The following is a 25,522-nucleotide window of genomic DNA, read 5'->3' as shown; positions in this document are numbered from 1 at the left end:
AATGAGTTTTTCCAGGTTAGGAGTTCATCATTTTCTCTGCTTCTGAAAGGGAACGTTAGCCACTGCTGATGTCCTCTGTCTGCCTGCCTTGGTGACAAGAAGGCTGTTGGAGTTGGTGCCTTCAGAGTAAAGTGCTCTAATGGGTCATTTCAGAATAGAATTTGGAAGCTGTTGCAGAGCTACTGGTTAGATACAGCATGTGTCTTGGGGGAATCCTCTACAAACATGCATGAGCTCTTGGAAGTTTAAGAGATCCGTGAGAAGAAATGAAAGGAGGGTTAGGACTGGAAATCAGACCCAGCTTCAGAGTAGTTCTTGACAACTGCCTAGTCTGTGACCAGGGTTATTCCCCATTAATTCCTAAATTGTGGACAGAAAGGCTGAGGTGGAAATGTGTTCATGTCTCCAAAGAGCTGTCCAGGTGTGCGGTGAACCATGCCCCTGTGTACTGCTACTGCGTTTTGTGCACCTGGTGGGTGGCAGGCACCGCTAAACGCTTCACATCAGCAGTTTTCAGAGTGCTCGGTCTGGGGCCTTTCACACGCCTAGTAATTACTGAGGGCCCGAAAGAGCTTTTGCTGGTTATGTCTATTGATACCTACCAAACTAAGTATTAAAGCTGAGAATGTTTAAAAATATTTAGTTACTAATTCACTTGAGAATAACAAAATTAAAACTATCACGTTAACATAAATAATTTTTAATGAAAAATAACTACATTTTTGAAAATAAGTGAGGAGACTTTCTCATTCGTTTCTTGCAGTCTTATTTTCATTTTCACTAATTTTTTTCTTTTTATTGAATTTTTTGGGAAGATGCTGGTTGACTAAATTATACAGGTTTCAGATGCACAGTTCTAGAACACATCGTGCAAATTTTTGAATGTCTGGCTTGATACAAAAAAGCTGGATTCTTATATGCCTCTGTGTGCAAACTGTTGCAATATGTTGTTTTGGTTGAAGTATATAAAAAAACTCCAGTCTCACATAGATACCTAGTTGGAAATGGGGGTAGTATTTTAATAGCCTTTCCAGATGATTGTTGATATTCTTTGCAGTATGAAATCTGTGACCAAATATTCATTCACATTAAAATTGCTAGAGTTTTAACCAATGTGCAGTTCTCTAACATGCTTTGATCTTTTGGAAAATAGGTTCACTGAGCTATGCAGATCTTCCAAATGTTTTCCCACTTTGTTTTTATAATATTAAAAGGTAGACATTTGTTCATATGAGCACCAGTTATGTCAGAAAAGTCTTTAAGCATTGGGAAATTGTCACACTCATAGCGATGGATACAAGTGTTCCAAAATTCTGAGTTTTGCATGAAAGGGTGAATTTTATCCACAAATACATTGTTTTCCTTGAAGTGACAACCTTTTTTTTCTTCTTTTTAACGTCTACCAGTACCCAACTCCAAATAACCAGTTTATCAGTTATTCTTTCATATCTCTCTCTCCCTCTCTCTCTCTCTCTCTCTCTCTCTCTCTCCCTCCCTCCCTCCCTCCCTCCCTCCCTCTCTTTTTCCCAGGAAAAACTAGAATGCCTAGATGAAAAGTCTCAGGGCCTGGTCAGGTGAGGGATCACAGACACTGGTTTTAATGGCTTCCCCTTCCCCTACCCTGTTCTGGGAGTGGCCACAGTCTAGGGCTCCCCTGGTCCCTTTACTGCCTGGGGACATGCGTGCTGTAACATGTCCTGTGTGAGTAACCCGACACTCTCCAGAGATTCTGCTTTTGCTCAGAGAGCAGAGCAGAATTACCTTGGAGCTTGTGTGAGCAGACCCCAGCTCAGGGGAACCCCTGGAGCCTTTCCTTCCCTCTCTCCCACCTGTGTCTGGTGGAGGCTCTGGAACTTAAACTGAGGTGAGAAGGAATAATTAATTAGTTGTTGCCCAGAACTGCTGGGTTTAAGGATCAGTGATTTAAAAAAAAAAATGGTTGGATGTTTTATTCATTTCGTAAATTTTTACTGATCATGTTTTGTGTGGAAATACTGTGCCAGGTGCTAAAAACACACCTAGACAACAGCTAGTGAAAGCCCGGGTTGACTCTAGAGCATAAGGGCCCATGACGACCAGGAATTTGGAAAGTGGCTGGAGATTGCAGTCAGAGGGAATTAACTCTGAACCAAGAACCTTTCTCTGCCAAAGCAAAAATGTGAAGTAACAGTGGTAGTACCGACTGAATATAGCATCTCTACGACTTAGGATCCTTACCACCTTCTGGCAAATAGTGATGAAAATGTTGGGGAGAAAAGTCCCCAATCCCCACCAGGCATTGTACCCAAATGCAGGCACCAAGGCTTAAGACAGATTAAGGAGGGTTAAGACAGCTTTGGGGGTCACCAGAACTGTTTGGGCCTAGAAGGAACTCAAGTGTACCAAACTCAGTTCAGTGGATAAGCTAGTTTCTGGAGTAGACTTGTTAAGAATAGAATAGCCCAGGGGCCTAGATAATAGAATGGATGTCTACTGCATGGATCCTTTGAGCTAAGCTTTTCGTCTCTGATGTCACTTAACCCTCTGGGAAGAAGCCTTGTGCAATGCATTGTAGGTGGTATTATCTCTGCCTTGGCCAGGAGTGAATTAGCTTCCCAGCCCTGTGTTTCTTCCTTTGACTTGGAAAGACAGCCCCTCCCATAAATTCACTCCTGTTGATGGCTAATCTCATGTATTGTGTGTACCAGTGTGGCTCTAGGGAGAGTCACTTTATTTCCACGAACAGAGGCATCTCATTGTAATCTGCAAGGAATGTAGTCTTCCATTCTTCCGCAGTTGAGATCAGAACCATTTGGGTGAATGTCCTGGGTAGGGAGATGGCCTTCCTCTGTGGGAAGCAACAGTTTCAAGTGGTGTCTCACCAAGCTGCCTGCCAGCAATGTTGCCATGGGAACACTTAACAGGCCCTATTTAACCATATGTGACCAGCTGAGCCTAGGTCTTGTGCTGCAGTGTGAGGGAGCCAGACAAGAGTCAGACCTGGGGCTTGCCTTCCAGGAGCCCAGCCTGGTAGGAGGGATGGAAGGTGCAGATGGATGAGCTTGGTGGAAGGCACAGAGTGCTGCAGGGTGTGGGAGCGGAGGGGTAATAAGGGAGCTCTCGAGGAAAGCTTGGATGAGGTTGGGTTTCGGCCGGGCTTTTAAGCCCTTCCCAGCTCCTTATTGGTGAGTGTGGGGAGGAAGGGGATTTTAAGCAGAGGGTCCCCTTTAGCAAAGAAAGGCCTGAGGTAGGCAAGTACAGAGAGAGTTTGGGGAACTTAAAAAATAACTTCGTGGAGTTAAGGGCAAAGATTAAGATGTCTAACAAGTCACCTTCAAGTCATTGCATGTGAGAGATTCTTACATTCTTGTAAGATACAATGACCTGTATTTTAAATGCTGTTAAATGACCTGCATTTAAATACAGTCCTGATTTTAAATACTGTTTTCTATCACTCCCATCCGGTTCATAATTAGTACCATATGTTACCCTGACCAGCGTGGCTCAGTGGGTTGGGTGTCGTCCAGCAAAGTGAAAGGTCGCCGGCTCGATTCCCATTCAGGGAACATGCCTGGGTTGCAAGCCCAGGTCCCCAGTTGGGAAGCATACGAGAGGCAACCAATCAATGTTTCTCTGTCACATCAATGGCTCTCTTCCTCTCTTTTTCCACCCCCATACACGTCATTCATACATACATACATACATACATACATACAATTGTTACATAATTAGTTCCATGTGTTGAGCAATATATATTACGGCCCTGGCACTGGACTTCACAACCAACCATCCAGGTTGGGACTTGACCCCATTTTACAGATGAGGTGACAATAAGTGTGACTTGCCCTGCATCATGCCGCTGGTCAGGGATCAGGGTCCAGGGCTAATGCCAAGGCCAGCGTGGTTTATACTGCACCCTCGTGTTCCCATGTGTGCTCTGGCACTGAATGCAGTCGCATCAGGCACACACCTAACTCACAAGAATTCTGTGTTTGCTTTTACAGGAAAACAGAAAAGAAAATCACATATTGCCAGAGACTGTATATTATACACTTGAATTCTTGGTCACACCTAAAACACATATGCTGTACTTCACAGGCCATATAAAGAATGTAAAGAATAATTGTACTCATAGAAGATTTTTGTCTTATGTAGTAACTTTAGAATCTATCACCTAAATGAAATGAAATTCTCTTGCAGTAAAGTTACACGTCCGGTGTTTGCTTTAAGACTGGTCATCAGCATTACAGGGAAAGGGCCATGGGTGTTGCCTCGCCTCCCTACCCTGCCCTGCCCCACTGTCACCAGGACACCTTATAGCTGTGGAAAGTTTCCTGGGCACACTTTGCGAAAAGGCCTCCTTTGCCGTAGCTTCTCTGACCATTCTTCCCCATCCACCTTCCACCCTTCCCATGGAATCTGGGAAGGTTTTTGTTTTGTTTGTTTGTTTGTTTGTTTGTTTTTAAAATCTTTACCTGAGGACACGCTTATTGATTTTAGAGAGAGGGGAAGGGAGGGAGAGAAACATCGATCAGTTGCCTGTCTTATGCCCCAGTGGGGGACCAAACTCACAACCAAGGTACGTGCCCTGACCGGGAAAGGAACCCACAACCTTTCAGTTTATGGGACGACCCCACAAGCAACTGAGCCACGCCAGCCAGGGCTGGAGGCTATACTCCTTTGCTGTTGCCGCTGAGCAGCGGCCTTGCTCACTGCAATGTTCCCTTGGCAGAGCGCATGTAGACTCCTAGTATCTCATGTGCGTTCCACATGTGAGCTTTCTGTCTTTCCTGGTGCACTTTTCCAAGGTCCACATACTTCCCCAAGTGTTTCTGTATGTTCCTAGTACTACTGTTTGGTCCCTGCAACCCCCCCCTCCCCCCCAAAAAAAATCAGGGACCAAGGTCAGTGTAATTGTAATGTGACAGATTCAAGAATATGCTGATGCGAACTTGCTGTGAAAAGAGGATTTTACTCAAAAAAGGTGATGGCATTAATTTTATTGGTAGATGAGTGTGATACCCTTACTATTCTTCTGCTTAGCCCTCTGCAAACACCTGTTACCTAGTGATGGGTAAGTTTGGAAGGTATATCAGTTAACTATTGCATGTAACAACGCCCCCTCCCCCCCAAAAATTAGTGGCTTAAAACAACACCACTTATTACTGCTCATGAGTCTCCGTGTTGACTGGGGGTTTCTGTGGATCGGGGCCAGCTTGGCAGGTCTCAGCTGTGCTTACTCATGTGTCTGATCTGCCAGCCAATTTGCCAGAAAGACTCAGATTTCTTCACACGTTTCTCACATCCCTCCAACAGCTAGCCTGGTCACGCTTGTGACATGGCAGAGGTGCAAGAGCGAGCAAGCCCAGCGTGCAAGGAAGCAGGTAGAAGTGCGTTCGCTTTCAAGCTTGTGCCCACAGCACTTTTGCTAACATCCTGTAGGCCGATGGAAGGGACAGGACCAAGCCACTGCCAGAGTGAGGGTGGATGACAAAGCTGTAGGATAAAGGAAAGCCATTAATTAGGGTCACTAAAACCCGTAAGTCTCCTAGTTAGTACCCCTCAGTGTGAAAGAAAACCTATAAACATATATATGTCAAGTTTCTCCTAAAAGGAAAAAATGTCCAAGTAAGAGTTACTGTGTATTGGGAGTATGCTGTGGGCATGCACAGGGCTGGGCGCTTTCCCTGTTCACACACCAAGCTCACGGCTCTGCGAGGTGGGGAGGAGATTGGAGCTTGGGAGGTTAAATGACTTGCTCAAGGTCACCCAGCTAATAATGTGGTCAGGCAGGCGTTAGAGTGCATGTTGGTCTGATCCCAAAGCCCAGGTTCCTAAGATGTTATTTATTTTTAGAGAGAGGGAAAGGGAGGGAGAGAGAGAGGGAGAGAAACATCAGTCAGCCTCGTCTCACAGGCTCAAGGGCTGGCGCCCAGTCCCCTGAGCCACAGCAGCCAGGGTGCTCGGGTTCTTTTCACTGCACCTTGCGCTTCTCAGAAGCACCAGGTCCACCTTACCTTCTCTCCAGCTCAGGTTCTCAGGCCAGCTGGTACCTAACCCTTTTTCCAAAACACTGCTCCGCTCCAGTTGGAATTGCATAGCTCTTCCGGAAGCCCACAGGTCCTCCCACGATCCCACACTCCCACAGCCCGATGCGCTCTTCCCTTCCAGGTGGGGTGGTCTGTAGACTGCACAGACAGCCCAGGCTTGTGGCCTCTCCTAGACATGCCAGAGAAGGAAGGGTCATCTTTGCTTTAAGCTTTAGGACTTGGGGACATAGGGGCATCAGATCATTTGAGCATGAGTTCTGGAATCATCCTCACTGAGGTTTAAATACTGGTTCAGCCACTTCCTAGCTCTGTAACCTTGGGCAACTTAACTTTTTAAAATCTGTTGGGAATAATAACTACTTTGCAGACCTGTTGCAGGAGTTAAAATTATGCATATAAAGTGCCTAACCCAGTGCATGGCACATAGTAAGTGACGTTGTTGTTGTTAATATTATTCCTAAGTAGAGCCTTTCCCCTCCTGGGAAACCCTATTTCTGTCTGTTGGACAGGTTCCCCACACCTCTAGCCAGTCTGTGCAGACTTGCTGCCTGCTGTGTCATCGGGAACGCAAAGGCTGGGAAGAAGGCCCTTCCCAAAATGGACTGGTGTTGCAGGGTGAGAAGCTGCCCCCCGACTTCATGCCAAAGCTCGTGAAGAATCTCCTAGGCGAGATGCCGCTATGGGTCTGCCAGAGTTGCCGAAGGAGCATGGAGGAAGATGAAAGGCAGACAGGTCCTGAGCACGCAGTGGCGGTAGGTAACCACTGCAAAGAGGTCCCTGAGTGCAGGAGGGCTGCGTGCACAAAGTCAGGCTGTTGAGCTGTTCCTTCCTTGTTCTCTGAGATGGCTCTCCAGTGGCCCCTGTGCCCAGGTGCTGAGTTTACATGGGGGGGAAGAAGAGAGGCTGCAGGCAGCCCCGGTCCCTGAGGAGAGTCTGTTCACAGTGTGAGGGCTGGCCCATAGGATTTGGTAGATGGAGAGCCTGCCCCTTTCATCTGCCTTTTGGGCTACCTTTGGCTTTGTGGAAGCTTGAAAGCCAACCAGTATGGCACAGAGGGCAAAGGTCAGTTCAAGGGTCTGCAGTCTGCCTTAGAAGGCCTCCACGATGCTTGGGAGCCCTCTAAGTCTGCCATCTCCTGAATCACAGCAGACTGCCCTCCTTTCTCAGTCCTCTCCAGCTCCTCGCTTTTACTCTGAACAGGATCAGTTCAGCTTCAGGACTCCTGACTTACAGACCCTCCTCTCCTTGGCAGCTCTCAGGACTCCCAAAGGCCCACAGCTGGCGGGCCTTCTCTGTGCCCACTGTCCCCCTACCCCTGGAGCCTCTCACCAGTGTCCACACCCAGTTTACTTCACTGGGAGCAGCACAGCCCCTCCTAGCCAAGGTGCGGCCCGCACGTGCCCTGGCACCTGGAGTTGCGGGAATCGAGCTTTGGCCACGGCACGGGGCCTAGAGGAGGCGGCGCTCTTGGGTAAGCTTAGGCAGCAGAGGGTCTGCTCTGATGTTTGCTGGTTCGTTACGAGCCTCTTTCTCCCCTGTTCTCCAGATCTCCTTGTCACACACATCCTGCAAGTCACAGTCTTGTGGGGGCGACTCGCATTCCTCCTCGTCCTCCTCGTCCTCCTCATCCTCCTCCTCGTCCTCGTCCTGCCATGGGAACTCAGGGGACTGGGATCCCAGCTCATTCCTGTCAGCACATAAGCTCTCGGGCCTCTGGAACTCCCCACACTCCAGCGGGGCCGTGCCAGGCAGCTCACTTGGGAGTCCTCCTTCCATCCCTGGTGAGTGTCCAAGCTCGGGAGACCAGCAGGCCTCATAAATGTAGACAGCTGTGTTTTCCTAACTACTGGGTTCAAACACACCGGAAGATCAGTTATTACATTAATGTAGAGCTATTCTGGTGGAAGCAGAGGGGCATTCCTTTCCCCAGGACTGTGAAGTTGAAAACACTGCTGCCATCCACTCCGTAATGGTTCCCACTGCAGCCAGAAGTGGGCCTGCGGAGCCCTGGTTGAATAGAAAGTGGAGTCTAGGCCCTGGCTGGTGTGGTTCAGTGGATTGAGCGCCGGACTGCAAAACAAAGGGTCTCTGGTTCGATTCCCAGTCAGGGCACATGCCTGGGTTGCCGGCCAGGTCCCCAGTAGGGGGCACACGAGAGGCAACCACACATTGGTGTTTTTCTCCCTTTCTCCCTCCCTTCTCTCTACAAATAAATAAAATCTTTAAGGGAAAAAAAAAGTGGAGTTGGGTAGAAAGTAAAGTCTAAGTCCTTTAGGAAATTAGGACTTAAGAGCCCAGAACACCTGCCGGTGCAGCAGCACAGGGGGCCTGCCTGCCTCCATCGTCCTATCCCCACCCCCCCGCTTTCTCCACCTGAGGGGTGGATAGAAAAGGCTGCACTTCTGTCCACAAGAGGTAGCAGTGCAAGCTGCCATGATTATTAGTGTGTTTTGGAGCCTTGTGTACCTTCTTCAGACCTGGAGTGAGGGAGCCCTTAGAGGCTGAAAGAAAGAACTGTGGTCTGGTGATGCCCTGTGCAGATACGGAATCACTGTCTGCTTGTCAGCGGAGGGGCAGAGATCTCAGAGGGGTGCCGCCCCCTCCTCTGAGAGTTGAGCAGTACGTGTTTCCAGTTGTTCTGATGCATAAGCCAGAGAGAGTCATGAGGGCCTTTCCCACCTCCCTGAAGTCCAGGGCCAGCTGGGATTCCAGCACACCCACCGCCTCACTCCTTGTGGCACAGAGGCAGAACCTCAGCCTGCTGCTCCTAGAGGTGGAGCAACCTTGACCGGCAGGGTGCATTTCCCCTGCTGTGCCCGAGTGCAGTCGTGTGGTCTTCGGTGGGGCTAGCACTCCATTGCCTTCTTCCTCAGGCCTGTGCAGCCCAGCTGCTGCCTGCAGAGAAACTCTGCAGCCCGAGCTGGCACTGCTAGGCATTCCCAAAAGCTCCTGGGGCCACTGTGCTGAGGGTCTGCGTCCAGATCCCAGGAAGCAGGGTGCTGGGGCAGCAGGCCCTTGGGCTCTCCTCCCTGGTGTCTGGGCGCCCCCTCTGACCCTCCCTCCCCATGTGCCCACAGGTGAGATTTTCCCCATCTCAGAGCACCGCCGGCACCCAGACCTCACCGCTCCACCTAATAGCCCCACGGGCCACCACCCCCAGCCAGCGCCGCTGCTCGCCTCGCACCCTGGGTCCTTTGGCCCCCCACCCCACCCACACCTGCTGCCCACCACCCCCTCCGCACCGTCCCCTGCGCAGGCTTCAGAGTGCCCTGCTGCCACTGCCACTGTGCCACACTCCCCAGGGGCATGTCAGAGCCCCCATCTGCCTTCCACCAGCATGCCGCTCCTGAAGATGCCGCCTTCTTTCTCGGGGTGCAGCCACCCCTGCGGCGGGCACTGCGGCGGGCACTGCGGCGGACCTCTGCTCCCACCACCGAGCTCACAGCAGCTCCCTGGTGCTCACAGGTAAGCGAGCAGCCTGGAGGACTCACTCCCTGTGGACTCGGGCTTAGGGTTTTGGAAAACTGCAGATGCAGCTCTTGGGGTGGAACTTAAAGGGTTGGCTCAAAAGTGTTCGCAGTTTTAAAAGAAATGTTTGGTTCTCTTTTTTTTAGAATTTGGAAAAATTTAGAGATGTCTAAAGAGAACATGTGCTCAACCTAAAGATAAACTCCCAATTCTGCAGCATAGTCTTCCTGATATTTCTCCGTGTAACGTAATTAGGTCCCTGGTGGGGGGGGGTGCTGTGTTTTGTTGTTCTTTAATTTTATATATTGATTTTAGAGAGGATGGGAAGGAAGAAAGAGAGAGAAACACTGATGTGATGTTCCACTTACTGGTGCACTCATTGGTTGATTCTGGCATGTGCTTTGACCAGGGATCGGACCTGCTGCCTCGGTGTATCGGGGCGACGTGTCCCAGCCACCTGAGCTACCCGGCCAGGGCAAGTCCCTGTTCTGTATAATTTTTGTGTAGTGATTTTTTTTTTAACATTATACCATGAACATTTCCCCAGTTATAATTCTTCAGAATAATTCTGTCATAAGCTTCGTTGCACCCAAATCTGTGTTTGAGTTAGGAATTCCATTCTAAGGTAGAGGCCTAAGTAACTCCAGTTACTATAAAAGGTTATAGTAAGACACAGTTCTATAGAGAAGGTACATGTCTGTTTTTGTACCGTAGTTCAGATCTGTATTTCTGAAACATATATAGCTGTCCACTCGGAAACCCCACCGTTCTCAGCGGCTCCCTCTTTGTCCCCCAGTGGGTCAGCGGCTCCACCAGCCCTGTTCGGCTCCTGCGTGATCTTCGGAGCCACAGCTCCACGGGCGGGAAGGTGTTGCCCCAGGTGCACCTGACTGTTCTCCAGCCACTGATCAGTTAGGCGTTCCAGTATTATAAATAATGTCTCTAAAGATGTCTTTGCCTAAAGCTTTTTCCATCTATTAGATTTTTCTCCTTGGAATAGATCCTTCATAATGAAAAAAATTCTCATTTGAAAAGATGTCAGGATATCATTTTTTTGTTTTGTTTTTTAACAAGGGTTTCTAATACACTGAAAAATTGCTCTCCAAAGAGTTCTGCACATGCCACAGCGCCAGTGTGTGGGTGCTGTCTCCACACTCTCTGGGGCACTGGGCACTGCGATTTTGCTGACGTAACAGATGAAGAGTGGTCAGCTTGCATTAAGGTTCTCTAAGCACCACTGATCATGGTTTCTGCCTCTCCTTTTCTGCCCCGCCCCTGGATCCCATTGCTGATGCCAGCCTGTCTTACGAGACACCCTGTACTTCCTGAAGTCCGGAGTCAGCAGTGCCACAGGAGAGTGTGGACTTGCAGACAGACACGGGCCGAGTCCCACTACTCCTTGAGCAGAGCAGTGAGGCTCCCTGAGCCTGCCTCCTCCACTGCAAGATGGGGACAGCAGCACCTGTTTCGCAGGCCTTGGAAATGGTTAGAAATAGCGTGTCGAAACCTGGCCGGGCCACTCAGTTGGTTAGAGAGCCATCTGGATCCGCCCAGGTTGCACACACAGCAAACCACCAATGAGTGCATGAATAAGTGGAACAAGTTGATCTCTCCCCTCTCCCCCAAAATCAATAATTTTTTAAAAATTAAAAAAAAAATGTAAGGAGCACATTGAGTACGGTACCTGCACAGGTGGTAGCTCTTAGAGTCTGGGGCCCGCAAGCCACATTTGCTTTCCTAACCTCAAGTCCCCAAGGCTAATGCAGCTTTGCCCACTGGAGATGGACCCTGCTGACCTCATTTGGATGCCCCAAGGGAGCTATCAGGCCACTGATCTTGTTCAGACACCTATGTACTGAGCACCTACTGTGTGCAAGGTTGTTATGCTGCACACTGGGGCCCAAAGATAGAAGTGGTGCAGTCCTTGCCTTTGGAGAGTGCGCATTTGGTCTGAGACAAACAGGAAAATGGATTGTCACAGTACGGTGTCATAGACGGCAGGGTGGAGGGGTGTGCAGCGCTGTCAGAGTCCTGGAGCATCATGTGGGTGTGGGCAGAGGAGGCCTGTGGGGCCTTTCCAGAACTGTGCCATTGAGCTGGGCCCTGAGGGACAACAAGGGTGTTGGCCCTGTTCCTGCGAGAGGCACCGACACAGCTGGACTGCCTTCATGGGCCCTGGGGACAGCAATGGTTGGGCTGCTGTTCCCCAGGGTCCTGTAGTGGCCTGCTCCTCCCTGCCCTCTCACCTGTGGGCCTTTCTCTCTTCCCCGTCAGCAGAGACCCTGGGTGCAAGGGGCACAAGTTTACACACAGCGGCCTGGCCTGCCAGCTGCCCCAGCCCTGCGAGGCAGATGAGGGGCTGGGCGAGGAAGAGGACAGCAGCTCGGAGCGCAGCTCCTGCACCTCGTCCTCTGCCCACCAGAGAGATGGGAAGTTCTGTGACTGCTGCTACTGCGAGTTCTTCGGCCACAATGCGGTGAGTGAGCCTGCCCAGGCCAAAGAGGGCTGGGGGCCCGCCACGGTGAGCCAGAGGGGCACCTGCTCTCCCTGGAGACCCTTGCTCGAGGGGACAGTGACTGCACTGGGGCCCTGTGAGTCTCTGCACCCGCATCTGCTGGCTTGATCCTCCCAGCAGATTGGTGAAGTGGGGATTTTTAAACATTTTGCTACCTTTGCTCTTTCCGTGGTTTCTTTTAAGATTAACTTTTTTTCTTTAGGCGGAAGGACAGGAAATGGCAGAGAGGCAAGCTATGATTCTGAGGAGTTTGTGTGCGTGTGTAATCACAGAGGAGTGAAGGCTTGTGCGTGATGAAGGCAGAGTGGAAGCAAAGGCTCTCAGTTCCCCAGGTGTGAGAGCCAGCCGAGGGACAGGCCGTGGGCACAGACGGCGCCAGGAAGGAGGCACAGAGCAGAGTACAAGCTGTCTCTGGACAGGGGGAGAAAGCAGTTCAGAAGTCTGCTCAGGTGAAGAGGAAGGGCCACCACTAGGGGAGCACAGTTGAGGGCAGAAGAAATGGAAGTGATGATGATGCTAGTCGCCTTTGAGCTAGGGCTGACCCTCATTTTAGAGGTGACAAAATTGAGGCTCACAGACTCGGTGACCTGCCCAAGGTCATAACATCTTCCCGGTGACGACTCCTGGGCTCAAACCTACTTTCCTGGCCCCCAGGCCAGTGCGCCCCCAACGCCCTCCACCCACCACTGCCTTGGCTCCCACCTGGCTGGGATCGAGCCATTTGGCCTCTGGTAGAAAGAACAGCTGTCTCACTCCTCACCACATGTTCACTGCCAGCGGGGGGAGTGCTCAGGCTTCCCAGGCCCAGAGTATAACATCAGCGCCTCCCCTCCCCCAGCCACCCGCCGCCCCGACGAGTCGGAACTATACCGAGATCCGAGAGAAGCTCCGTTCGAGGCTGACCAGGCGGAAGGAGGAGCTGCCTCTGAAGGGGGGCGCCCTGGGCGGGATCCCTGGGGAGCCCGCCGTGGACCACCGAGATGTGGATGAGCTGCTGGAATTCATCAACCGCACGGAGCCCAAAGCCCCCAACAGCGCCAGGGCTGCCAAACGGGCCCGGCACAAGCTGAAAAAGAAGGTGGGTGTGGGGGGAGCCCAGCTCTGCCGCCTCTTCTCCCCAAGGAGTCTCTCACCCCAACCCCCAAGACTTCTGGGGGATGAATGGTGCTGGCTGCCAAGGACTTTGGCTCACTGCTCTGGGGAGTCTGAGTGAGTTTGGGAGGCATCAGGGTCAGGGAGACGGGGGGCCAGTGACTGGAGGATAAATGAGTCCTGGCCTCAGAAGCAGCTTGCTGGATTCCTCCAAGCCCAGGACTTGCTTTAGTCAGTCAGTCAGTCATTTATTCATTCAGAAAACACTGCAAATACTGGGAGCCAAAGCCTTTGTTAAGTTCCCACCTGGAGAAGCCCGGGCCGTGGAGAGACTGAAACTGGACAAGTATGTTAGTATGTGACAAGTCCTGGCCTGAGGGAAGCACCCCCGTCCTGTCTGGGTTTGCTGGCAATGGCCACACTGAGAGGCTGGCTCGGGAGCGAGTGCACAGGTACCAGCAGGGCCTTCCCGGCAGCGGGCATAGCACAGACACAGCAGCTTGGTGCGTCCAGGGCCCACCCAGGAGAGGCAGGACGGACAGTGGAGGCGAGAAAGGGGCTGGCATGCCCTGCTGAAGAGCTTTGACTTGACCCTGCAGCTGAGGGGAGTCACTTTGGGCTTTAGTCAGAGTTAAACTTGGTCGATTCTATGTCCCAGGGTTATTGTGTGGCGACATGGACGGTCACCTGGGAGGGTGATACTCCCGGCCAGAAAGCTGAGAGCCAGGATAAAGATGATTGATGGTGGGGTGGGGCAGGAGCGATGGCTTTTCAGAGGAAGCAGAAGTGATCTGGTGATCTGAAGAAGCTCTGGTGATCTGATTACGGGACAGGGAGATGAAGGAGTTAGGGGTGTACTCCAGGTGTTTGCTTGGGTGACTGGCAGGGTGGCGTGCCTCCACTGAGCAAGGAGGGGATTGGCAGAAGACAGGCATTCAGCTGGGGTGCGTTGCCTCAGCGGCTCGCACAGGACACCCAGGTGGAGGTGTGGGCCTGGGCGGTGCCAACGTGGAAACGTAATTGGAGCCATGGGAGCGATCCAGGTTGAGGCCAGTGAGCCCTTCCCGGGCAGCCCTGATGCCAGGCGAGCCCCAGGGCTTGGTGGCTGGTCCCCTGCCACCTCATTACCTCTTTGCCCTTTGCCCGCCCCCAGCTGCATCTGCGCGGTGCCACACTTGGGAGCCCAGCAGCCTAGGAGACTGGGTCTGACACCCAGCTGGCTCCAGGTCCTGGGTGGTCAAACAGCCCCGGTGCCCTGGAAGGCAGCAGTGGTCCTCCACCTGTGTCCAGCCCAGAGGACAGACCGAGACCTTGCCCTGCACCCTGAAACAGGGGTCCAAAGGGTCCCACCACTGCCTTCAGAAAGTGGTGTGCACTTCGTTCCTCTCACCCAGTATTGTCCGGCAGACATGTCCAGTGGGCAGCAGTGGTCACTCTGGCCCTTCCTAGCCTCTTAAGGCTGTTAGGTCTCAGCCAACACACTTCACTGTTCCCAGACCTGGTGTTCTTTTCCTAAACGTGGGTGTGCTGCACATTCTTTCTCCTTCACCAGTAGTGCCTGCTGTCTTCTCTCCCCTCCTTTTCCCCCTGACAACTTCCTTCTAAGCACAGTTCAGGTGCGTCCTCTTTGCAGCCTCACTCAGGTCACTTCTCCCACTGTACTCCCACTACACCTCGAACATCTCTGTAGTCCACCATTCACCGCACTGCTTCCTTGCTCAGCAACTCACTGCACAGCTACTGTCTTCCCAGCCTGGTGCAGCGGCCAGGGTCCCCCGGAAGCAAGCAGTTGTGTTATCACGCAATAGCCATTACCTGTTTATACGTGAGCCTCCTCCCTGTGTGTCTCCACCGGCTCAGGGCCTTATGACATGGCTCTCTGCCACAACACAGCGCCCCCCAGTGGTCATCCCTCAGAGTGCTCTTCTGTTCCCCCTCCAGGGGGAATAAAGCCCAGTGTCTTTCTGCATCCTCAGCCTATTTTCAGACCTTGACTCTCCCCTCGCTCCTTTGGAACCAACCCCCACCTCTGTCATCTGCAGCCTCCCAGCCACCTCTATCCACTGAAGACTGTCACCAGCCTCTTCCTCCTCTCTCACCAGTACTCTCCACTCCTTGCCCCACTGCCTTTGCATTAATGGCCCCTCAGAAAAACTGCAGCCCTGGGTTTGAACCCGACGCGCCTCTCCCCTTCTACACCTCAAGGAGAGCAGCAAATCAAGTCTGGGCTGCCTGACCTCCTGCTTTCTTGAGCCCCCATATTACCCAGTAGGCCTCTGGAGCGCCCAGGTCTTCCTGCTCCTCTTCCCTTCATTGTGGCCCGTTGGCCAGACCTCCATTCTTCAGCTTCAGGCTTCCCCCTCCTCCCACCTTATTTTTTGGCAAATAACCTCATTTCCTGTTCAGATGAAGCCAGTGGACAGGCACTCTCTTGTCTTCCCAGGCCCCTTGCAAAGTTTTCTTCTCATGGTGAGGACAGCTTCCTGCTTTTCCTAGGAAAGGCCCATGCAGGCCTTTCTCGTCTGTCTGGGCTACCCTTGACTTTGGTCCTGTGCCTGCAGCCTCTCCTCCGAGCTCTTTCCCATCAGCTTCCCCCTGCGCCCTGTTCGTTTTTGAAAGCGAACCGTTCCTTGAGCACACAACCTCTGTCTCACCCCCTTGTCTCTTTCCTCTCGTCACAGCCAAGTTCCTCACAAATGCTTTCTGTGTTCACCGTGTTAGTTTTCCCATCTCGCCAAGGACTCTCTTCCGCCCCAACACCCAGTGCACAGTCTCCTGTGCTATCCTCTGTGTCCACTAGGCAACGTCTTGCATTTTGTGTGTGCTCTCCTTTTCAAATATCTTTTTTTTTTTTTTTTTGGTGCCTCCACCCTCAGTTGGGAGGTGCAGGGAAAAGACAATGGGTTTGCCCGGTACACCACATTTCCCACCTCCTGCTCGGCCCTCTTTTCTGTGAGCTCCTCCTCCTGTGCCTGACCCTCCTGAGGACAACTCCCTGGGAAAGAAAAGCCATCTAGATAGTGTTGCCTCTAGATTTGGTCTGGCTACCTGCTTCCTCTCCACACATCACAGTGATGTCCACTCCTGCTACCAGGCACCTCTTCACAACTTCCACAGATACTAAACTCAGCACATCCAAACTGAGCTTGTTGCCTTTCTCCGAGAGGCCTCTTCCTCCTCCGCCATCTGTTTGGTTGATGCACTGCCATCCACCCAGCTGCCTGAGCCAGAACCTCAGCACCGTCCTGGGAGGAGTGCATTGTGGTCATCGGGAGGGAGCAGCGGGCCTTGGAATTGGACTTCAGTTTGAAACCTGGCTCTGCCACCCTTGCTGTATGACCTTGGGCAAATCACTTAGCCTCCGAGCCTCAGTTTCTTCATCCATAAAATGAGCATAACAGTAGAATCTAACTCAGATTGTTGCGAGAATGAGATGGAGCAATGTGGGAAAAGGTCCAACAGAGTGAGAGTTTGGTCCAAGGAGCTACAGCAGCAGCATAGTAGTTGTCGGGTTGTTTTCATGGCTCATCTCCTCCCCCCACCCCTCACTTAGTGTCCTGGCCCTGCTGCCTCCCAAGGAGCTCAGACCATCCACTTCTCCCCACCCTACGACCACTACTTCAAAGCCTTCAGTGGCTGAACGCTGCCTTCAGACCTGAACCCAGACTCACGCATGGCCTGCAGGGCTCTTCAGGATCTAGCCCCTGCTCTGCTTGCCAGCTTCATCTCAATCTGTGCCTTTTGACCTTCCTGCCCACTCCCATCCCCCAAGAAGAGATCTGGGCTCCAGCCGTACCTGTCAGCGGTTCCCATTCCCTAAAGATTTTGTGTTTTTCCATTTCACAGCTTTCCACTTGCTCTTCTACCCAGAAAGTGCTTGTCTCACTCTCTTCAGGATAACCCACTCACCGTTCAAGCTCAGGGAGATCCTGCCCCTGGGAAGCAGGCCTGATGGCCCAGTCTGGGTCCCCAGAGCATCCTGTGCTTTCTTCCCTATAGCTCTTGCCCCTGTCACTCAGCATTAAAGAGCCTGTTTGCATGTCTGTCTCCCCAGCACAGTCAAGTCAGCATGCAGAGACTGTCCTCAGGGCCTAGCCCAGTGCCTACAAGTCAATGGTCGTGAGACGATTGTCAGGAGTGAAAACGTAAGAACTTCTGCAGATCACAGCTGGGGGTGCTGTCCCAATGTTGCCACTTACAAGCCATGTGACCTTGGGCCAGTTCCATATTCTTTCCAAAGTCAAGTGTCCCCATCTGTAAATTGAGGATAATGAGGCGACAAGGGCCCTTGTGAGGACTGAGTGTGAGACAGCTGGTGGGACATCCCAAGCTCATGGTGCCCAGCAGAAAATGTGTGTCTGTTTTCCCCTTCTCACCACTGAAGTTGCATTCGGTTCTGTATCACCCCGTCCACACACCATTTCAGACACCTTGGTTTAGCCACAGAACTCTCTCCTGCAAATGAAATCCCCCATGGAACTCAGTTTCTAACCACAGCAGAGGTGTTCTGATACAGGGGAGGAGTGAAGAGAAGGGCCTTCCAGTCGTTTATGTATCCCTGTGGTCTCACCGCTCTGCCCGTGGCCTGGAACTCCACGGTGCACAGCTGGACTCGCTGCTCCAGACTGAGCTGCCCCCTCACCTGAGCCGGTGCAGCCTTACGTATTCCCAGGGAAAGGGACACACACTCTCTCAGGTGTGTCCTCATAGCAGCCCTATGAGGTAGAGGCAGGTGGGTTTTCTCCCAAATTTACAAGTGGGGATAGTGATGGTCAGAGAGAGTAAGTGATTTGTCCAAGGCCTCATGGCAATGGTCCTGGTCAGTCGTGGAGCCAGCATTCACGACGAGATGAGAGAATCAAAAGCATGTGTGTTTGCTGGGCCATAAAGTCCCCCTCTTTTAAGTAGACTCTGAGGTTGTGGCGGGCCCTCATTTCTTTCCCCGCTTTCCTTTTCCTGTTTCTCTCCCTTCAGTCCCAGATCAGCTGGAAATACGTGAAATTGTGGGAGGCACCCAGCCCCTGGCACAGTACCACCACCCCTTCCCGTGGGCCTTTGACATCAGTCCCCTGTCCCCTGCAGAAGGCCTGGTGCCGTGAAGTTGGTGGGGTAGGGGTGACTCAGCCCACAGACTTACTCTTTTGGTCTCCAGGTCTCTCTGTCAGCACTGATGAGCAAGGCCCAGCCTTCCAGGCTGCAGCTGGACAAGGGGGCTGCTTTTGTACCTTGTCCTGGGGCCCCTTGTGGCTGCCTGCTGTATGCCAGGGGCACACTTCGGGCGTGGCCTGAATTTCTTGAGGCCTCCTGAGCAGTGAGTGGCCTTCCTGTGGGATGTGGCCCTCTTCAGTGGCACCTGCATGTGGCATCAGGAGGGCGCACGTTCCCAGAGTGGTGGCATCTTCCAGGACAGCCTCACAGTCCCACATTCCTCCCTGGGGGTCCCGAGTGCCAGCACAGCTTTTCCCCTGCAACCTGTATTCCGGAACTGTTGTCCTCATCTTGCCAAGACCACCTGAAATTCAGCCAGTAGGTGGATTACTCAAACCCAGGCCTGGGAGACAAGATTCAATGAGCTGTGTTTCCACCCCCTTGGAGTCCAGCCTTCTTGGGCCCTGGGACCAACACTGGGGCTCTGGATGAACAAGCTGTGAAAACCTTGTCCTCTGGGTGTAACTGCCTCCACCCCCAGGATGTGAACCTGTCTGATTGATTGCTCTTCACCATCACTCCTGCAGGGTGGGCAAGCAGGCAGGATTGTGAGGCCCTGTCTTCAGCCAGTTAGTGGCAGAGCTGGGCCCCAGGCTGGTGTGTTGAGTGTCACATTGTGCCTGGCAGCTGCCAGGCCCCTGCTGAAACTGCCTCTTCTGTTGGCAGGAAAAGGAGAAGGCCCAGTTGGCAGCAGAAGCTCTAAAGCAGGTGAATCGTGGTGTTTCTGGAAGCCGAGAGCTGGCGCCTGCCAGGGAGAAGCTTTTGGAGTGGCCTGACCAGGAGCTGGGTCGGGTCAACGGCTTCCTGAGCAGCCGCCTGCAGGAGATCAAGAACACTGTCAAGGACTCCATCTATGCCAGCTTCAGTGTGTGTGAGCTCGGCGTGGACAGCGATGGCTTCTCTAAGGAGGGGGCTGCTGAGGCAGAGACCCAGGGTCTAGCTCCCTCCAACCTCAATGGCTCCACAGAGCACCAGCCTGACATCAACCTTGACCTGTCCCCTTTGACTTTGGGCTCCCCTCAGAACCACACGTTACAAGCTCCAAGTGAGTCAGCTGCACCGTGGGCAGAAATGAGAGGCCCCCAGCCACCATGGACAGAGTTGCGGGGCCCCCCTCCTGGAATCATCCCCGAGAACGGGCTAGTGAGGAGACTCAGCACCGTGCCCAACCTGTCCCGGGTGATCTGGGTCAGAACACCCAAGCCAGGCAACACCAGTTGTGAGGAGCCCAGCCCAAGGGAAGCTCCTAGTTGCAAGCAGGATCTGCCCGAGCCTGTAGCCTCAAGTGGGAAGCTGCGGAAAGGCAAGAGACAAGGCACCCAGGCCAAGAAGAGTGAGGCGAGTCCAGCCCCCCGGCCCTTGGCCAGCCCGGAGGCTGCCAGTGCCAAGGGCTGGACCTCTAGCCCCAAGCAGCCAGGCAAGGCCCCGGAGCCTCCCAAAGTGGGCAGCTGTGCTGAGGCCATAGAGGGGAGCCAAGGGAGCCGGCCAGGACCAGGCTGGGCTGGCAGCCCCAAAGCCGACAAGGAAAAGGGCAGCTCCTGGCAAAATTGGCCAGGGGAGGCCAAGGCACGGCCTCCGCAACAAGAGTCTGTGCAGCCTCCAGGCCTGGCAAGGCCACAGAGCTTGCCGCAGGGCAAGGGCCGCAGCCGCCGCAGCCGCAGCAAGCAGGAGAAGTCAGCCTCCTCCTTGGGTGAGTGCACCAGGAGCGGCGGCTGGCCCCCACCCCGCCAGCCCTCGGGGTGGAGGGCTGGCCTCGTGTGTGGGCGGTGCTGGCCCCATGGCCCGGACGTGGGCACTGAGCCCTGCTGGCTGTGTCTTCCTAGACGACGTGTTCCTGCCCAAGGACATGGATGGGGTGGAGATGGATGAGACTGATCGGGAGGTGGAGTACTTCAAGAGGTAGGCGTGGGGCCACCCACTGTCCTGCCCACACCCGGACCCTTCAGAAAGGCCTCTCCCTCGGTCCTGAGCCCTTGATGGAGAGCCTCGCCCCGCCTCCCAGGCTCTTTCCCACCAGCCTACCTGGAGCCCACTTGACAGGACAAGGCATCAGAAGGTTCAAGGGACCTCGTGAAGGAGGGGTGTGTGTATCAGATCCTAGGAGCCAGGGCTTCTTCCTGCTTCATTCAGTTTGTCTGATCCCTGTGTTCCCTCTGCTCTTCCTGGACTGAGCTCTGGGGTGGAGGTGCATGGAACAGGCTAGGTGCGGGGAGAGCATCCCCATGGTCCAGTGACCGGTGCTGTTGCAGGAGGAGGGGTGGGACTGGGGGAGGCTGGAAGAGGGACTGCAGAAGGGGCTGAGGGGTGGGGACCAGGCTGAAACTTGAGGAGCAGGTGTGAGCAAAGGGCATTTGTGACAGCGGGGTCAGCACACACAAGGGTCTGAGGTGCAAGAAACACACTGCCCTCGAGGCCAGAAGATGGCCCAGTAGGGCTGGGGTCAAGTGCAGGCTGAGGAGGGGGCAGTGTCACCTTTCCATACACTGTCCCCTGGGTTTGTGGGCGCCCCATTCAGCTTGGCCCCCTGGCCAGTGTAGCCCCCGTACCTGCTGGACCCTCAGCGTCCAGAAGCTGGGGGCTTGTGCAGAACTGACCTGCTCCAGAGGCCAGGACACATGGGTCTGGGAGCGGGGTCCGGGAGTCAGGGACGCAGCCTCTGATGGTGCTTCTCCTGTGTCATCCCCCCAAACCCGGCAGGTTCTGTTTGGATTCTGCAAAGCAAACACGTCAGAAAGTGGCTGTGAACTGGACCAACTTCAGCCTCAAGAAAACCACTCCCAGTGCAGCTCAGTGAGGTAGAGACTCCCAGAAGTCACCTGTGCCCCTCCCAATGCTCTGCCAGCTTCCGTGTCCACCGGACCACTGCACTGTTTGGGGCACAGGGAGCTGGACTGGGGGCTGGGGCCCCGGCCCTGTACATCCCAGTGACAGCAGAGCGGGCTGTGCTCACCGGAGGCACAGGCCTCTGTCCCTTCCTCGCTCCTCCCTCTGCCAGGCCCTCCTATGAGCCCTCCTGCCCATGCTGCTGAGGGGCCTCTTCCTGTGCTGCCACCCATAGGGCACCTCCATCGAGCCTTTGCTTCCCACCTCCCAAAGTGCCCTGCCAACCATGGGCCACAGAGGGCTGCCCCCACCCCTGACTGGTTAGCCTCAGGGTTGAATCTCACTTGCTGGGTTGAAACTCCCTCGCTGGCTCCTCCACACAGGCTTCCAGGGTCAGCCCCGAGGGAGCAGTGAGGCACTGCCAAATTAGGCCAAGGCCTCAGAGGTCCTTTGGGTACAGAGGAGTTGGTGGGCGCTCTCCCTCAACAGGATAGGTTCCATAGGGAAATTGATAGCAAAGCCGCCTCCTGAAAGAAGAGACTTGGTCCCCCACTGGGCTTTGGTCACCTCTCCTGGCCATCTGCACAGTCCCTCTTGGCTGCATTATTCACCAATGATGCTCTGGACTGAGGTCAGGAGCCTGGAGAGGGCCCTGGGCTGAGAACCACAGTGCAGAAGAGAAGGGTGGCTGGCAGGCAGGCTTTGATGCTGTATTCAGGGATGCATCTCAGTCCTGAGTTATGTCACTGGGGTGAGGCCTCTTCTGGTTGGCAACCACACAGTGCCCTTAAGGCAGCAGGACACTGGGGCAGGTAAGCTGAGCCCAGGGACCCCCAGGGGGGTGTCCTTACTTATCTTCCTCCTCTTTGCAATGCTGGGGCAGCAGACCACCAGATCCTTGGCTGAGCCTGCTTTCCCATTGGGGGTCCGGATCCGCCCCTTTGGCTGCTGGTTCAGCTCCCCAGGGACAGCCTTTGGGGCTGAGCTCCTGTGCACCCTGGCACTGCCCTGGAGTGTAGGCTCCCCACAGACTTGCCTCTGCCCTGCTGCTCTGTGGGGCTGGGCTCCCTGACCCTTTGCTAGTCTAAGACATCCCAGTCCACACCCCCAAGAGCTTCTGCCAGCACCAGAGTGCCCTCGCCTGTCTTTTCACCTCCATTGGAGCCAAAGTGGCGGGGACCCCACCTTCATCTGTTACCCCTTCTGAGAAAAGGGGGTACACCTCCTCCCATAGGCCCAATTTCCCTATCATCCAGGAAACCTCTAGCCACATTTTCCCTCTTAGGCTGATCTCTTTCCCAAGGAAGATGCTCCCTCCCCCAAGTTCCCTTGACCTCTACCCTCCCCAGAGCAGGACTGGGAGCAAGTGCTGGAAAAAGCAGTGCTGCTGGCAGACTGGGGCCAGCCAGGCTGTGTGTCCCACCCTACCCCATCCCCAACTCCATATGCCAGAGGTGGGGCTCTTCCTCCACACCTGCCTGGGAAGGGTGTGCTACTGGGAGCCTTGGGGATGGTCCAGCCGCCTGTGAGATCTAGGGTGACATTTCACATGTGGATAGCATGCCAGTGCTGTGGCTATTTCTTGACAAGGTCTTCAATTTCATCCTCTGCTGGAGGCAACTGGGGAAGTCTGTGGGAGCAGAAGTAGGAGGCAACTGCCCCTGCCTCTGCGAGGACCCATGGGGACCCAGAGGCGGCCTGGGAAGGCCATTGCTCACCATGTGGCCACACCTTTCTGTTCCCCAGCCCCTGCCGGGTCCGGCGTCTTCATGGTGTCCCGAGAGGCCCACCTGTCGGCTGAAGGTCCACACTTTCCTCCTCCTCCACATCGCACCCACCTGTCCAAGACCCACTCTGCTCCTGCCATCCCGGACCAACCAGAAGCTGAGTGGATGCCGAGCGAGCCGGGCTGGGGCCCCTCAGGACCTCCACAGAGCCGCCTCCTGGTGCTACCCAGCCTCCACACTCAGAGCCCGGGGGCGGGGCTGGCCTGTGGGCAGGGACTGATGGTACTGCTGGCCCAACACTGCTCTTTTTGTGTTCATTTTTTTGTTTGTTTTTGTTTGTTTTATTTTATTTTTTTAATTCTTTACTTTTGATACTGTGAAGATCTTTCCTGCCGAAAGATAAAGATAAAGCAACATTTGGACACAGTCTGTGTGCGGGTTGTTTGCTGGACGGGGCAGGGGGTGGCGAAGGATGGAATCAGAAGCATGGGGTTGCTTTAGTCACCATGCTGGGCACGTGCTATGTGTCAGTGGTTTGGCAGCATTGTTTCCACTTAATTGCAGCTGTTTAAGTGGGACTGTTAAATGGGACATCTGTAGATGGGACTGAAGATGGACAGGGAAAGCTGTAGTGATTTCAGTCTGGCTGATGAGGGTTAGAGCATGGCCAGTGAGGCTGCAGTCTCTGCCCTCTCCTCCTGTTGGAGGGCCTCAAACGGGAGCAGCCCTCCCCCACATGGTGTCTGTTCCCCCTCTGTAAGACGGTGAATTAGAGGAATGGAACTTGGTCGGTGAGCAGATGTGAGAAGGGGCCTGGGGAACACTTGAGGCCTTGATGGACAGCGCACCTGCAGCCTGGGTGTCCTGGGGTAGTCCGGGGGCGGGGGGGTGGACAGAGTGTTTATAGACTGGATCTGACTTTCCAATGGGAATGAGACAAAGCTTAAGTATTTGAGAGTTAAGAGGAACCGAACCCTTCTGTAAGGTAAAGCAAACTACTGCTCCCTCCCCTAGCAGGTAGGTCTGGTCTGTAAATTCAGATTTTAGTGTAGATTTGCTAAAAATGCCTCACATACATGTGTGTCCCAACTCCTTGTCCCCAGTGGCGTTTTCTCAGCTAAAACCAACACTTGACTTGAGCTCATGTGGGGCGTGATGGAGGTGGTGAACACAGTCACTAGGATTCCTTATGGAGCTGGATCAAAAAACGTTCCCTCTTCCCACCCCACCCCACCCACCCCCTTGGTTGAGCCCCACCATGGGCTGGTTGGCTGGCTGGCAGTGCAGGCTTCCTCTTCTAAAGGGAAACAGCGTTGCAATCCCTGGCCCCTGGCCTTTCCCAATCCCCAAGGAAGTATGGACAATCCCCAGTGAAATATCCAGAAACTCATTACTTGCACCAGCCTCCTGCCCCCGCTGTTGAACTGGCATCGCTAGCTGGAAGACAGGGCACCTGAAAAGTACTGAAAAGCAGTACTTTTCCTACAGATAAGAGACCTGTGAGTGGCATCCCAGGCTCTCCCGTGCCTGGCCGCTGCTCTGCGCTCACTCCAGCCACACCTACAACCTGTCTGTAGTTAGGCGTGGAACCCTCAGATCTCCTGACTTTTGCTCACATACTTCCCTCTTCCCATATTATGCTTCCTTCATAAACTCCTGCTTATCCTTCACTTCCCAGTTGAGAAGCCACTTTTACAATGAGAATCAGTTTGCCCTGCCCTTGTGAGAATTCCAGAAGTGGTACCATGGTTTTTGATACTTCTTAACCTCAAGTCTGGTTTATATTTTTTCTCTCAACAAATCCATAATCTCACAAGCCAGGTTTGTGTCTTGCTCATCTTTTAATCTTCTTCAGCACTGCATGATGCCCAGTCCGTGCTCGTGTTAAATATATAAGGAAAGAAAGGGTGGCACTGACCCATCACTCCCAAACGTACCCGATGACAGATTTACTCCGACAGTCACTGCTCTCGGTCCAGTTTACCTCTCCAACCCTTGCTCTGGCTAACCCCACTCCAGGTGGGCCGAGTGATCTCTTCCTTGGGAATTAGCACTTGCCCGCGGCTAGGTCACACCTGCTGGACTGGAGGCCTTTCCTCCTCTCCTCCCCACTCCCTGCTCTGAGATTCCACACCTCTGAGCTCTGTCACAGCATTGACGGTCATAATCGCTTGATATGTACAGATCTTCGGTTAAAAACCACCGTCAGCAGCATTTTATTTACCCCTCCCTACTCTGAACGTGTCTCACTGACGAGAACACGAGTCAGAGCGGCAGTGCTTGAGTCATTCATTCCACAAACCGCACCCTGCCCCCTCGGCCCTGCGGGGATGGAGACCCTGCCAGGATCCCGACCGGCCGCGTCCCGGAGCTCCTCGGCCACTAGAGGGCGCAGTGTCCGCCGACGGGGCCGCGCGGGGTGACGTCACTCTGTGAGCGAGGCTGAGTACCTGGAGGGATCCGCGGTCTTCTCTGGGGTGCCTGCCCCGCCACTGGGCTTGGCGCATGCTCCAATTTTCTAGCATCCCACAATGCTTTGCCTGATGCTTTCGCCTTCAGCCCGGGCCTCAGCTGCGTGGCCACACAGAAAACCTTAACGCCGCGCCGCCGGACGGAGGTTCGGAGGAAGTTTGTCCCTCGGCGCGACCCGGCACTCAGAG

The 25,522-nt window shown here is 53.7% G+C and overlaps 1 protein-coding gene across 13 annotated transcripts in view; it reads left to right on the top strand.

The window, feature by feature from the left end:
• Nucleotides 1-23,289, top strand: part of FAM193B (family with sequence similarity 193 member B) — a 30,878-nt gene extending 7,589 nt beyond the window's left edge. For 6 of the 13 annotated variants that reach the window (XM_028528178.2, XM_036014559.1, XM_036014558.1 and 3 more), the window contains 9 exons: nt 6,539-6,781; nt 7,576-7,810; nt 9,107-9,494; nt 11,772-11,973; nt 12,851-13,090; nt 18,979-20,002; nt 20,136-20,211; nt 21,010-21,107; nt 22,882-23,289. In XM_028528178.2, the coding sequence (XP_028383979.2) occupies nt 6,539-6,781; nt 7,576-7,810; nt 9,107-9,494; nt 11,772-11,973; nt 12,851-13,090; nt 18,979-20,002; nt 20,136-20,211; nt 21,010-21,106 (2,505 nt within the window). In that variant the 3' untranslated portion in view covers nt 21,107; nt 22,882-23,289. Of the gene's footprint in view, nt 1-1,604; nt 1,702-6,538; nt 6,782-7,575; nt 7,811-9,106; nt 9,495-11,771; nt 11,974-12,214; nt 12,345-12,850; nt 13,091-18,978; nt 20,003-20,135; nt 20,212-21,009; nt 21,108-22,881 lie in introns of those variants that run through there. The other 7 variants (XM_036014551.1, XM_036014550.1, XR_004900527.1 and 4 more) reach the window with 7 other exon arrangements.
• Nucleotides 23,290-25,522: the final 2,233 nt, after the last annotated feature.

The sequence above is a fragment of the Phyllostomus discolor genome, chromosome 13 (genome assembly GCF_004126475.2).
Source record: "Phyllostomus discolor isolate MPI-MPIP mPhyDis1 chromosome 13, mPhyDis1.pri.v3, whole genome shotgun sequence".
Lineage (NCBI taxonomy): Eukaryota > Metazoa > Chordata > Mammalia > Chiroptera > Phyllostomidae > Phyllostomus > Phyllostomus discolor.
The sequence above is the reverse complement of the archived record's forward strand: the minus strand, read 5'-3'. Positions and strand labels throughout refer to the sequence as shown.